General features: G+C 35.1%; 1 protein-coding gene across 1 annotated transcript; it reads right to left on the bottom strand.

Moving 5' to 3' along the window:
* Positions 1-216: 216 nt before the first annotated feature.
* On the bottom strand, positions 217-4,511 carry LOC125677533 (neuronal acetylcholine receptor subunit alpha-10-like). Its single transcript, XM_048915645.2, has one exon. The coding sequence runs from the start codon at positions 4,005-4,007 to the stop codon at positions 2,523-2,525; it is 1,485 nt and encodes a 494-aa protein (XP_048771602.2). The 5' UTR covers positions 4,008-4,511; the 3' UTR covers positions 217-2,522.
* Between the last annotated feature and the right edge of the window lie 9,602 nt (positions 4,512-14,113).

The following is a 14,113-nucleotide window of genomic DNA, read 5'->3' as shown; positions in this document are numbered from 1 at the left end:
TATAACACATTTACATTTACTGGTTGTTAAATCTTTAAATTTTTAAATCTTAAAAGAAGTAAATTCCATTTGACATAAAGCGCACAGAATGACCAATGCTGCCTTAATAGTACAGAATATAGTATCTACCAAGTTTAATCAGTTAAGGATATCCATTTTATCTAACGGATAATGACCTTTCTCATAGATGACAAATCTCGATATAAAATGACAAGAAGAGATAAGATAATCTTTATTTAAAATCGGGTTTCACAAACAAATACACAAGGTCTGGGGAGCTATTATCCGATGGCATCAATGTAAAACTCGCATATACAACAAGCACAATAACATATGATAATTAAGACATACACTTTCATACGCTCTCCAAAAAAGAAAACAAATCTTATCCGGTGTCTTTCTCACCATGATAATCCGAACTTATATTTTTTTCAATAGAATATAGCTCGAATTTCATGTTAACTTTGATCGTTCCCATCTGGTCTTTCTGAGAGAAAACCAGATTGCTGTATTCTTTGCATGTTTATAAATAGGTTAAAAAAGAACAGTTTGACAAGATCAACAGTAAGATTCACAGACTGGGCAAAATGTTTTCAGTAGTTGTCTTCCAGGTGAGGAAGACGGTGTTGTCACAGAGAATAAAGTCAGCAAAGCAAATATTCTTACGATAATCCCAACAGGTCCATATTAGTTCTTTGTGCCAAATAATTTGCTGATTCATGCATTTAGTCAATATCCCCTCCTCATTCTGCACTTGCGCAGACAGTGCACGGACTAAAAATTACTTGTGTCAATTAAAGTCTTTTAAGACAAAATTGCCGACAAAGTGCCAATTACATTGTCATACCGTTAGATGCACAGATACGCTTTAAAATCAAATTAGCATTGTTCTGTGATTTCAATTTGAAGTCTTTATCTTATACAGATCTGTATGTATCATACTCTCATCTTTTAAACCTTGGAATGTGGTCATAATTACGATTAATACCGCGGAGTCAAGCTTTTGGCTCCTTACAAAGAAAATCATAACTTCTTATCTTTTCAAAAGCTTTAATAAAATTTCCACTTGAAAGACACTATGGAAAATTGCAACAAACATATGGAAATATTTTTTCTGTACCAAATTTACATGCATGTAATTTGTGTGGCGAATTTCCTTAAATCGCAAATTTGATAGTTTTGTTTTAAAGTATATACATTAATAATTGTATATATATTCTCATTTTTAAAGGATCGATATAACAATCTTTTCATCAAATATAGTTGTATAAAAATATAAACAAAACAAACATTGACAAATCTCATAACTCCTATAAGTAATGCAATTCGGGGTAGGTTTTCTAAGTTACTAGAACTTGTAACCCATCCCTTTGTATATTTATACAATAAAATATGTTCAAATCAAGGAATACACAACAGAGTTCGCCAAACACGAACCCCTATATATAGCAGAGGTGGGATCAGTCCTTTTCACACATTCACGGATGAAAAGTCGATCGACGCCGGATGCAAAATTCTAACCATCTGGGGATATCCGGCATCTTTGGGTTCCGTGTCGTCATAATGCCGGTATCAACAGGTGCTTATCATGATGCAGACACGGAAAACGCAGAGTTTCCTTACGGATAAGCACGGTAGCTACCCGTGCGTCCCCGAAAAAATTCTCGATCGGTGCCGGCGTAATCACGGAGCGTACGGGATATAACATTTTTTGCCGGTCCATCCACGGGTAGTTCACAAAAATACGCGGATGTCCACAGATTATCACGGTCTTTCTCCCCTGTGTTTACCGTGACTATCCGTGTAGTTTCCAGGAGCAATCCGTGTATAAACCGTAGACATCCGTGTTCGTCAACAAAAAAAAAAGGACCCCAGAATTTACACGGATACTTCGGTGGTTATACAGATCTCTCGGTGGTTACACGGATTTCTCTCGGTGGCTGCACGGATTTCTCGGTGATTACACGGACCTCTCACTCTCAGTAGATACATGGAGGTACATGGAATCTACACGGATCAATTTCTTCAGGGACGATCCGTGAAACAAAATAAACATGTTTAATTTTTTCCCCGGTTTGGCTTGACCCAGGCGGATTGTCCCGGACGACGCCGGAAGAATATACAGTTTGTACGCGGTGATTACGGATTGTTACGGATCATCACGGGTTGATGATCCGGCGTCTCATCCATGAATGTGTGAAAAGGGGCTGAATTTAAGGAACAAATTACTGGGGGTTTCTACATTGTCAAGCTATTGCATATCGTACATTATTTATTCGATATCATTTAATCAAAATTTGACAAATAATCAATTGAGTACTATGATATACAGTAAATACCCCCATAAAGGTAAGTCACACAACAAAATGTGGTTTCAATTTAACAAATAACCATTTACAGTGTATTTAACGCTGTTCAGTTTTAGCATCCAAACATGACATTTAATTACAGCACATGTCTGCAATGTATTATATAAACATAATAAACTCAGACAAAACCCTAAATGTAAACAGAAAGTGATATTACATTTGAGCAGCTAATGGAACCAAAAACATGACCGCGATGGCCACACTACCTCCCAGGATAGCAAGAAAAGAAAAAATATCCAGTGTGCCCGCCACAAGTTTCCAGTCAACATCATATCGATTTTCGGGTGGTTCATCGCTAGAATTACTCGCCGTTTCCTCAATTTGAGACCGATATCCTTTCCCCGACCTCCCTCTCATTGTTTCTAATTCCAGTTCATCAGACTTCAACAATGGCGTCTCATCTTCATCCTCGTCTTCCTTCGTGCAGATTAGACAGTTAAGACAGGCTATGAAGAGGGCGATTGGGGTTGGTACACGGTCGTCTTCATCTTTTAGGTAGACACGAAGAGTGAAAATTGTAATGATAGTTGCAACTGCGCTAACAACGACCATCGACATTAAATAATAACTGAGAATCGCCATGGGCTCGGAAGTTCTCGGCATTCCTTCGGCAATTAGCGACAGATATACTGCAAAGGTCAAGAAAGAAGTCACGGAGTATCCAACTCTTTCACCACTCTCCAACGGTAAGATAAACACTAGAGCGTTCAGAACACCCAGAATGATGATTGGCAAGAAGAAGTTAACTAAGTAGTAGGTGGGTTTTCTTGTTAACGAGATTTCCATTTTCACAAACGATCCGCTGTCCACCGTTTCTTCGATAAGTTTTGTATCAGTAAGAGTCCATTCGTCAGATGGCACATAATCTGTTAAATCTAAGGTTGGTGCGGATGGTTCAAATTTTACCTCTTGGTCAGTGAAACCCCAGTGGGTAAATGTGATATTACACGATTGTTTATCAAACGGAAAGAACCCCACGTCCACTATACATCCAGTTTTTGTCACTACCCCGGGTCTCCATTCCATCAGACCATAATTGTAGTATTCATGAGATGAGTTCGTTATCCTGTACATTCGAACATAATTTGAATTATCTCCAACGGGAACAATAGCTGTCGCAGAATTGAAAAGGGAGACTGGCGGTTTCCATACAAACGCATTAGGAATAGTAGTTTCCGTGAAGCCTCCGTGATCATCTTTGTCATAAACATCGTCCACCAGCTCATCATACCATTTTATAGTTAATGTCCCAATCACCTCCAAAGTCCCAGCCACTTCATCAAAGTCGGTAATTGATGCCAAACTGAAGCCAATATCTACTTTGATTGTCTCAGTAAAATCTTTCCTCGGAAAAATTAAAGTGTTGTACGACGCCGATGATTTCGTGAAAGTATCCTCGATAAACTTCGTCATCTCTGGGGCCGTGGAATACACCCGCGTATAAACATTGCTACTACTAGCAGTAGTAGTAGCAGCAGCTTGATTAGTAGCTTGCGTGGTAGCTTGGTTATTATTGTTATTGCCGTTGTTGCAGCTGTTCCCGGGGCAATTGTTGTTGTTTGCCCATGAAGGTGGTGCCGACGAAACATAGCAAACCACAAGAAAATACGAAATGAAAATAACGCGCAAAGCAGACATTTTCTTCAGTATCGATTCGATACTTACAGAGCACACGTACGTCTAAATCATGCGCTGTAATATGTTTAATAAATCCTTTGTAACGTTTGTCTCAAATATATTGGGAGATTTAAATCATTCAAATGAATGCACTTCATAAATGTTCGGGGTTGTTTTGTTTTGGGTTTTTTTTTTTTATAGATCTATCCATGCTTTACGTAGTTTATATATCAGAAACATTTTTTTTTAGACTTCTATTCATTATACTGTTCGGTAATTATTATAGAGGCCAACAAAACATTCCCCAAAAGCTATACGAGATTGAATTATGAAACTTGTATGGATGATAGACTATATATAGTCTGTAGACTTCTAAATTGTCTTTGTCATTTTCCTCCGTTACTTCCGGTTGTTGCTGTCACTGGAAGTAATGAAATATAATTTTTTATGAGAGGATTTTTCATCTTTGAAACATTTAATCAGAGTGAATGTTTTGAAGATGATAAACACTGCTGCTCTTATTACTATCCCTGAGATATGTCGAAAAATTCACTTCCGGTCGGCAGGTCCCAACGACTTTTTGCTTTTAATTTTGTCAAACGTTTTTGTTCAAAACCGTTTTAGATAGACCTATGAAACTTTCGGAAATCAGAGTCAATAAAAAGTGTGCGTGATTTTGAGAGGAAACGCATATTGATGTTACTTCCGGTCATTACCGAAAAATACGGAAAATGAGTAAGATTTTCATTCATTAATTTTATTTTTTACTTTTCATATAAATCGGAGATTTGCTATGGTATACGTAAAAATATACATTATGCGGTTTAAAATTGTTTTCCGTGTGTTTCTACTCGTGCACATGCGTGCAAGATGATGACTTCAAAATTCTGGGTTTTTTTTTAAATCTTTAGTATATCTCAGAAAGTATTTGAAATTGCATTATAAAATGTATACGGACCCTTCGACAAACTCTCGGCATTTAGAAGTAACGCGGTGTCGTGCAAAAACCCTCACTGTTAAGGTCCTGAGTGCTAAGCATGGGCCAAACTTAGTGGCAATGTAATTAAGATAAGATCTTCTCTAAGCGTTTAATACACTTTTCCAGTGTAATGGAACCAGTTAGAGAAGATCTGGTTTTAATTAGATTGAATTAATGGTCACCTACAGCTGGTGACGTCTCAATATGAGTGAACAATTTTCGAACAACCGTAAACATCCGCGATCGTTAAGTCGGACGTGATCAGTAACGCGGATTGCTTTTTTTTCTGCATTCCTATAGCATGAGGTGAAAAATAAATTGCGATATCTTATTTTTCAGATTTTTCTCACGAATTTCGTGATCATGGGACAACTGATAAGTATTCATGATATATATTTACCTGTGCATTTCATGCACAACAAATTCATTTCCTGTTTTCCCTGAATTTCCCATTGATATTTCCACCTTTAGAAACGTAGCATGTGACTAATATTTAAGTGAAATTCCGTACTTTATTTAATGAAAAAGATTTTTTTCAGAAACACAAGTCAATTTTCATTGTCATAATGAAGCAATTGCTCTAACTCTAGAGTGTGTATCATACCCCACATCTTTCATATAACGATTTGATTTGTACATCTCAAGAATTTATGCGATCGGCAACGACGTAATAAGCGATCGTACAGCCCACAATAATGATAAAAATGCGATCGTACAACGATTTGAAGAGATTGTTAAAATAACAGAATTCTTTTTAATTTATGTCCCTCGTCCGTTCTTCGTCAGTGAAGAATCCGCGACAAACACTGTACATGTTCTTGATTTTATAGAGGTATGTCGGGCTAGGTTACTTTTATCAGCATATGATTTCCCATATGTATCACAACTGTGGCGGCGAGGGGTAGACTGGACTATTTAGGTGAAACTGACGTCCAGAAAGGAACCATATTTCCTCATTCTCTGCAATACCTTCAACTGAACACAGGAAATTTCTGAAAATAATAATCTAAATCAAAAGTAGTGATATAGCATAAAGTGAAAAACACTACATGTACTTGGCTATACTTTATGGTACATGTATACCATTTATATTCAATTAATCTTATTTAGTATTTTATGAAAGGAAATTATTCAGTTTACAGATTTATATTCTAACAGGAAATACACAAATACCAACATGAAATTCGTTCTCAAAGCGCGAAACTTCACAATGATTTCTGTAACCAAGTACTGATAGTGTTTTTCATATCATCAAATATTTTAGCGTCCTTTTCAATGAAAACAATACTTTCACTATTCACTGCTATAATTTTGCATTTCTATGCTATGATAACATTGGCTTGAGACAGGACAGAGGTGTGCATGTTAACACTAGGGTTCCCAGTGTCAGGTTTCATCTTTAATTTGCCGGGTGGTTGTAAATCATGAAAATTTATAAAGAATACATGAAACCAATCGCCCTCACTACACCATATTTGATAAGACCTCCTTCAATATTTCCGTCTAGTCAAACAATTAAAAAATGATGTCGACTATACCCAACCACTCATATATAGTTCTCCTTTCGCACTTTTTGCATTATATGATGGTTGTGTTGCCATCTCTCTTTTCAATTTTTTATGTAAAAACTGCATAGAGACGCTGACAAATGCACTTTTTGGTGATGCACGTAAAGTTTATGTTACCTTGTTTCGTAAAATCACAATAATTTTGCAATTAAAGAGGTTAGCACCTGACATTTGGAGTAATGTCAATTTTTTGGAAAGTGTATTTTTGGTTTCTACATTGAAGGAGAATTAGGAAAATGAAAAGAAAAATTGAGGGTGCAATTCTTGTTATAAAGCTGTACAGTGTTCTAAACATGACCTTTTTGCACTTAAAATTTATTCAATTAAACTTGATTTGTCTGTTGGTGTCAATACAATATAAGCAACACAAATCAATCAATGCATAAAATAGATACATAATTATGTCTTCTAACAATACAGATGAAAAAAAGTTTAATACAAGTAATGGAAATGAATAATGCCCTTTTTGAACTTGATATACGAAAAAATTTGAGAGTTTAAAAAGACATATTAGGAGTAATGTCAATTTCTAAAATTTCACATAATTTTCGAGGTCTTGTCTTAAAATTTAAAATGGAACTTTAAAAAGTGGGGGTTGGAGATCAAAGTTTTAAGTTATTGGCGAAAATATTGAATTTTTATACAAAATTTGGAGTAAATTAAACACTTTTTAAAGAATCGGTGTTCTATTTGGAAAAATATATCAACCAAATTACAACATTTTATCTAGTTTCAAGTCTCAACTACTTGTATCATAAATCATAAAACTGAAATACATGTATAGGAATATAAAAATAGAAGATATACTAGATGAACTAGAAACTGTAATATCGCGCAGATTTAGATCTTTTTGATTAATCAATCCTTTCGCCACAATATACAGTCCCTGCTAAACCCTTTCAAAATTTTAATTGACATAATTTTTTTTCCAACTGGATAGGGTCTCGGTTAAAGATCTAGATGCGCCAATGGGATCAATGATCTGTGACGGAACCCTTTATATTTATACTGTTATTGACAGGTATGAAAATCATATCAAACACTTGAAATATAATCGAGATTCATGGGGACACAAAAGACCAAAATCATAAAAGCATGTTATCGAGATACCGGAAGTTGCCATTTCGACGACCGACGGGATCAACACTGTTTTGACACTTTGAAAGAGACCTAACAAACTAGTATGGTTTCCATTTAAAAGAAAGCGTTTGAAATTTGCAATTCTTCCAATCACTTCCTGTGACGACCGGAAGTGACGGCGACAAACGATTTTTTTTTTAATTTGAGAAACGAAATGTACGTAAATTTAGGACTGGAATTTATCCAGAAAATTAGGGTCGGGAGAAAAATTTAGGGTTGGTCGGGTAACCGGAAACACTTGGCCTTATCAGTCTTCGTGATGTTGAAATGGCCAAAAAAAGTCTAAACCCTAAAACTAAGATGGAAACAACGAACAATGAACAATGTTTTACAAAAGAACTTATACGACTAAAATCAACATCTTCTCTTGCAATTATTTCATTCTTTACGAAATAAATTAAGTTGACGACTTTTTAGAACTATGTTACTAGTTTTAGTCTTAGTCATAAGTTCTTTTGTAAAACATAGCCTAAATTCATCAGGGGTCTATTTCATATCGGCAGTGTTTACTAGTTCCGCTTTGCCAAAGGGCAAAAAAGTATATTTGAATTATTTATAGATATTTATTTTGCATTTTAAAATAAACATTGTGATAAAACTCTGGTACACACACATTGATGCCGGTATGAAAAGATTGTAACCTTGAACTAACCTTGACACAAAACAAGGATCGACTGCGACACCGGTGTAGCAGTATATTGCATTATTTTTCCCTTCTAAATACCTTACCTCAACGCGTCCAATAGAGTATTAGAAGAAGCCTTCACATTTCAATATTTTCAAGTTACCTGGTCGTTGGCCATTTTGAAATTGTCTTCATTTAGAGTTCACCGTTCGCCTGTAAGGGGCGAGATCAAAAGATCGATGTCGGATAAAAATCTAAATTGAAATAATTAGGGGGAGGAGGTTAAAATTTCCCGTAAGTTTCTGTCATCGGACATCGATAACACTTTAGTGGAAAAGGAAAAAAATACATTGTCAAGTGACTTTTAAAACCACATGATAACTTTATATTTTAATGAACATTTAATAGTTTCAATATACATTTTAATTTGTGAATGAACAGTAGAAAAGGTGTATATAGTGTTATTTATAATCGTATGCTTTTACTAGTTAATCGATTATTTTCAACATGCATCATATTTAGTTTTAGTGGGGGTGGGGTCGTGGTGAAAACTGTGTGAATTTAGGTTTTTGTCAGACATTGAACTTTTGACCTCGTCTATAACCAATGTGGTGACCTATTTGTAACTATGGCTTTTGTTTGGCAAAGACAAAATCATCTTATCTATAGAGACACATTGTATGTCACTTTATCTCCAGTGGTTTGGATTCATATTCGAATATCCGTTATAACCAGTATTCGAATATTCGGTTAAAAAAATGGCCATGCACAAAATAGATATTAACTCCTGATATACGTTTTGCATCGGTATGTGATAGTTAAACTCCTACCTCTAGACTTTGTTAGGGAGGCACTGTACAATATTGTTGCATCGATCTGTACAATATTGTTGCATCGATCGTCTAACAAGCAGCAAGAGAGATAACTGAGGGACGTCGGCAAAGGGGCAGCAGGGGCGGCAAATGCCGCCCCAATAAGTTTGCCCCCAAAATAATAAATAAAGTAAATAAAAACAAAATTCAAACAATTGTAACGGCGATATCTACTCATTGGAGCGGCGGGTGTAACGGTGATCTGTGGTGAATGGAACAAGTGTGAAAGCTATTGTTTACAGAGACGCAAAATGGGATGTACATACAAGTCTGTATACCTGTACATGTACTAAACAATAAAAGATGTTTCACTGTTGTAAGTGCGGATTTGCTACATATTGTTTATTGTCTGATTAATTGGTCGATTGATGTTTGGAAGCTATAATGGATCCAGGTCGTAAGTCATTAAAAAAATCATTGAAAAATATTAGAGTTCATGAGCATGTAAATCATAGGAAATACTGAAAATTATTTAAACTTCAACGTTTAAAACAACTTGTTGAAATGTTTTTACCTTGTCATACATATTCCTGCATTTCAATTTTAAACAAGAGTACCGCAAACGGTACAATATACGCCCGTCGGACAAAAAAATTTCAGGGCAATATATATGTATACATAATGGAAAAAAGCTCGGAAAACTGTTTGACCTATTTTTAGCAGAAATGTAGGTCAAGGATGGATCAATCCAGCTGAAATGCAAACCGAACTTGTATTCCTGCAAGAGAAAGCCTTTGACTAAATTTCAAGGCAATATCTGTATCCATAATGAAAAAGCCTGGAAAACTGTTTGACCTACGGTCACAGACGGACGAACCAATCCAGCTGAAATGCAAACTGAATTTGTATTCCTCTGAAAGAAAGCTTATGGGTACATTTCAGGGCAATATCTATATCTGTAAGGAAAAAAAGTCCGGAAAGCTGTTTGACCTACTTATAGCCCTAAAGTAAGTCAAGGATGAACCAATCCAGCTGAAATGCAAACTCACACTTACAATTCTTGAGGGAGGTATTGTGACCAAATTTCAAAGTTGTACATGCCTATGTTACAGAAAAAAGTCCGGAAAACATGACCCCGGACGGACAGACGGACGGAAAGTCAGCCAGCCAGGTGTACAGACGCACGGACAGCCACATAACATAATAAATCCCGGACGTCTAGAGAGGGGCGTATAAAAGTGGAGGGATTAACAAGTATTACTAAACCTATTTATCTTTATTTCCAAAGCATTGTTTCGACAAGAAGAATCCAGAATTGTATTTTTTCAACCCCTCTTGGTTCCATACGTATGGTTACATTATGACGGAGTATCAAAATATTACATTTTATCTACTCTATGATATTTTAAAAGGAAACAAATGTTATGTATTACATGCATTGTATCATCTTCGCTAGCCAAGGGTTTACGATCCGCACTACTTCTCTATAGCGAAGATGGTATTGTATTGAAATCATCGGTTCAGATACATTAATGACACTAAACACGATATTTGTGAAAATATTTTTCAAATCTTTTTGTCCCCTCTTATCTTCAGGCAAAATGTATGATACATCTTAAGCTTAATTAACAATTTGAATATTGCGATGAATGATTGATATGTCAATGATTCCAAAATGAAATTGTTATTCAATATTGCATCATCAAATTTCTAGTGTCCGTAAATTAAAAGTTTCAGTTCAAAAGTAATGAAGTCTAAGTTTGTTACATGATACAGGGGTATGACTTATAAGTATTATCAGGTGGTGTCTTTACGACATTGACAGAATAGGAAAAGAATATCAAGATTCAGGACTTAGTTAGGACCCCCCCCCCCCCCCCCCCCCACTTTTTAATCCAGTTCGCCTCCCCAATGTTGAATACTTGCCGACGCCCCTGAACTCCTACAGACGTACACATGTAACTACCAGTAAATGAAGCGTTAAAGGACACAAAGCATGTTTCTAAACTTTTTCATTTTTTTCAGCAAAATATGTTCTTTTCATGCCTAAAACTGCTTTAAATGTGTTTTAAATGAAATATTTTGCACTGTTTATTTTAGAAAAACAGCGCCAATTACAGATGTATAAAGGAATAACATTAACAAACAGTTTATAGACAGCGACCCATATAAACAATATTTACTCGCAATATTGCCGATTTCATACTCGCTTTCCTCGCTATATTTGGGTATTTACTTCGCTATTTGTATGCACTGGTGGCGAAAACATATAAAACTCGGGAAATTTGTCAATATCGATTTAAATGTTGCCCATGGTGAATAAATTATGCCCATAAAAGCCGAGTTTTTAATAATATATATCGCAGTACTTTCACAATCCGAAGGGCGCATGTGACGTCATTATACCACATGACTATCTACCTAATTAACTAGACTTTTTCGAAATCGGGGCTTAGATTTAAGTCTGTATTGTGGTTAATTATCGCAAAATTTCGACGAACGAACTATTAAAATTAAATACTATAAGCATAAAGAGTAATTTTGTATACTTTGAAAACATGACGTGTCCTTTAATAATAGTGTTTGACACAGCGTATTGAAAGATTGAACAAATACATCTATAGTCCTTGGCCATTTTCTCTTATTAATTAGTTTTCTAATAATGATTATTAGATTGCAAATGACAAACAAGAGATAAATAAATAAAGAATAGATCTACCATGACATTGAACCCTTTAGTTACAACAATTACATGTATATTAATACAGACTGGATATATTTACACACAAGTAGCTACACAAGAGTAATTAAATTATCAGGTAAATTTAGTTTTCTTTAGAGAGATTATTTTGTCAACAACTTCACCCGACAGTCTATTCCTAAGTTTCGTAATTAGAAGCCCAGCCGAAGAAAAATTTTTCGCAGAAGTTACTGGTGTCGCTGGTATACACAGAGACGTCTTGGTGATCTTTATTTTTGAGCCACCATAACAGAGGATCCTCGTTGGTTGGATACACTCGCTTATATAATTTTCCACCTCATTCTTCCTTGTTGGTTTTTCCTTTTCGGGCGAGAACTCAGTTAAATAGTCGATTCCGCTGGGTTTTCGAGACCGTGCTGGTGGTTCAAGATCATCGTTAGAGACAAGAATAGAGTCAGTAAGAGGAATATATTATCCACGCAGGACTCTATTCTCACACGACAACTTTCTTTTGTTCCTTAGAGAGAAATTTAAAGATTTGTACTATGGATCCAGGAATACATGTATGACCGAATATTCGAATTTTAATTTCATATTCTTTTTTTAATGAAAACCAATTCTTAATTCTTTATTGTCCTTGAGTTATACAACTCATGGGAATACATGTAATACATGTACATTTGTATACATAATATATCTAATTGTATAAGATAAACAACAGGTGAGTGGACAGGAGGAGAAGAAATTACAAATAAAATTAATATACACTGTATATGCAATCGCATTATGAGATGCACATGTTATTAGAAAAATACTATAACTAAATTATTGATTTACAATGCTAAACTTCCTATTTTCACACCTTGAACTAAGAATTTTCCCATGTTATTGAGTTCTTTAGTATTGTCTACACTAAGGAGCTTAATTAATTTAAAGACACTTGGTTTTGTGTAATAAAAACTCTTAATATATTTCTTTTTCAAATCTTTGTAAAATAGACATTTCAGGATAAAATGAAACTCATCTTCTATATCATTATAATCACTGCCTTTTTCAATATTCAAAGAATGTGAAGACGTTCTGAATTTAATGATACTTTTTTATTCGAATATCAAGTCATCGATTGAATATTTTAAAAAATCGAATATTCGTTGACATCCCATGTAATATATATATATATATATATATATATATATATATATATATATATATATATATATATATATTGCGCAACCGTCCTCACAACCTTTCTGCAAATTGTGCTCCATAACTAATACAGAACAAGATGTGTTTGTGAAACACAAATGCCCCCGATAATGGTCAATTCCGAAGATGGCCAAGGTCACAAGGGCAAATATCTTGGTACCAGTAAAAAGATCTTGTCAAAAGATATGCTCATGTACAATATGAAAGCTCTAATATTTACCATTTAGAAGTTATGACCAATGTAAAACAAATAAAAGTAGGTCAAATGTCAAGGTCCAAAGGTTTAATACCAACGGAAAGGTCTTATCACGAGGAATACTCATGTGAAATATCAAAGCTCTATCACTTACTGTTCAAAAGTTATTTGCAAGGTTAAAATTTTCAAAAGTAGGTCAAACTCCAAGGTCAAGGGGTCAAAAATGTTGGTACTCACGGAAAGGTCTTGTCACAAGGAATACTCATGTGAAATATCAAAGCTCTATCACTTACTGTTCAAAAGTTATTTGCAAGGTTAAAATTTTCAAAAGTAGGTCAAACTCCAAGGTCAAGGGGTCAAAAATGTTGGTACTCACGGAAAGGTCTTGTCACAAGAAATGCTCATGTGAAATATCAAAACTCTATCACTTATTGTTCAAAAGTTATTTGCAAGGTTAAAGTTTTTAAAAAGTAGGTCAAACTCTAAAGTCAAGGTCAAGGGGTCAAAAATGTTGGTACCCACGGAAAGGTCTTGTCACAAGGAATACTCATGTGAAATATCAAAGCTCTATCACTTATTGTTCAAAAGTTATTAGCAAGGTTAAAGTTTCAGACAGAAAGACAGAATTACAGAATGATAGACAGGACAAAAACAATATGCCCCCCCCCCCCCCCGATCTTCGATCTCAGGGGCATAAAACAATAGTTTTCTCTATGTTCTATGTTCATTACTTTGATTTAACGTAAAAACTTGCCACCACTGTGTCTCGTTCTTCGTCATAGTGTTGACACAATTCATTTAAAGTGTCACCCACAAGTATGAAAATTTTCTGTGTCTCGGTCCCTCTCCAATGATCCGCTACCATGGTTGTTTTATGAAGGGAATAAAAAAATCACGGAC

Source organism: Ostrea edulis, chromosome 3 (assembly GCF_947568905.1).
Source record: "Ostrea edulis chromosome 3, xbOstEdul1.1, whole genome shotgun sequence".
Classification (NCBI taxonomy): Eukaryota; Metazoa; Mollusca; class Bivalvia; order Ostreida; family Ostreidae; genus Ostrea; species Ostrea edulis.
Note: the sequence above shows the minus strand (reverse complement) of the source record. Positions and strands in the feature narration are given on the sequence as shown.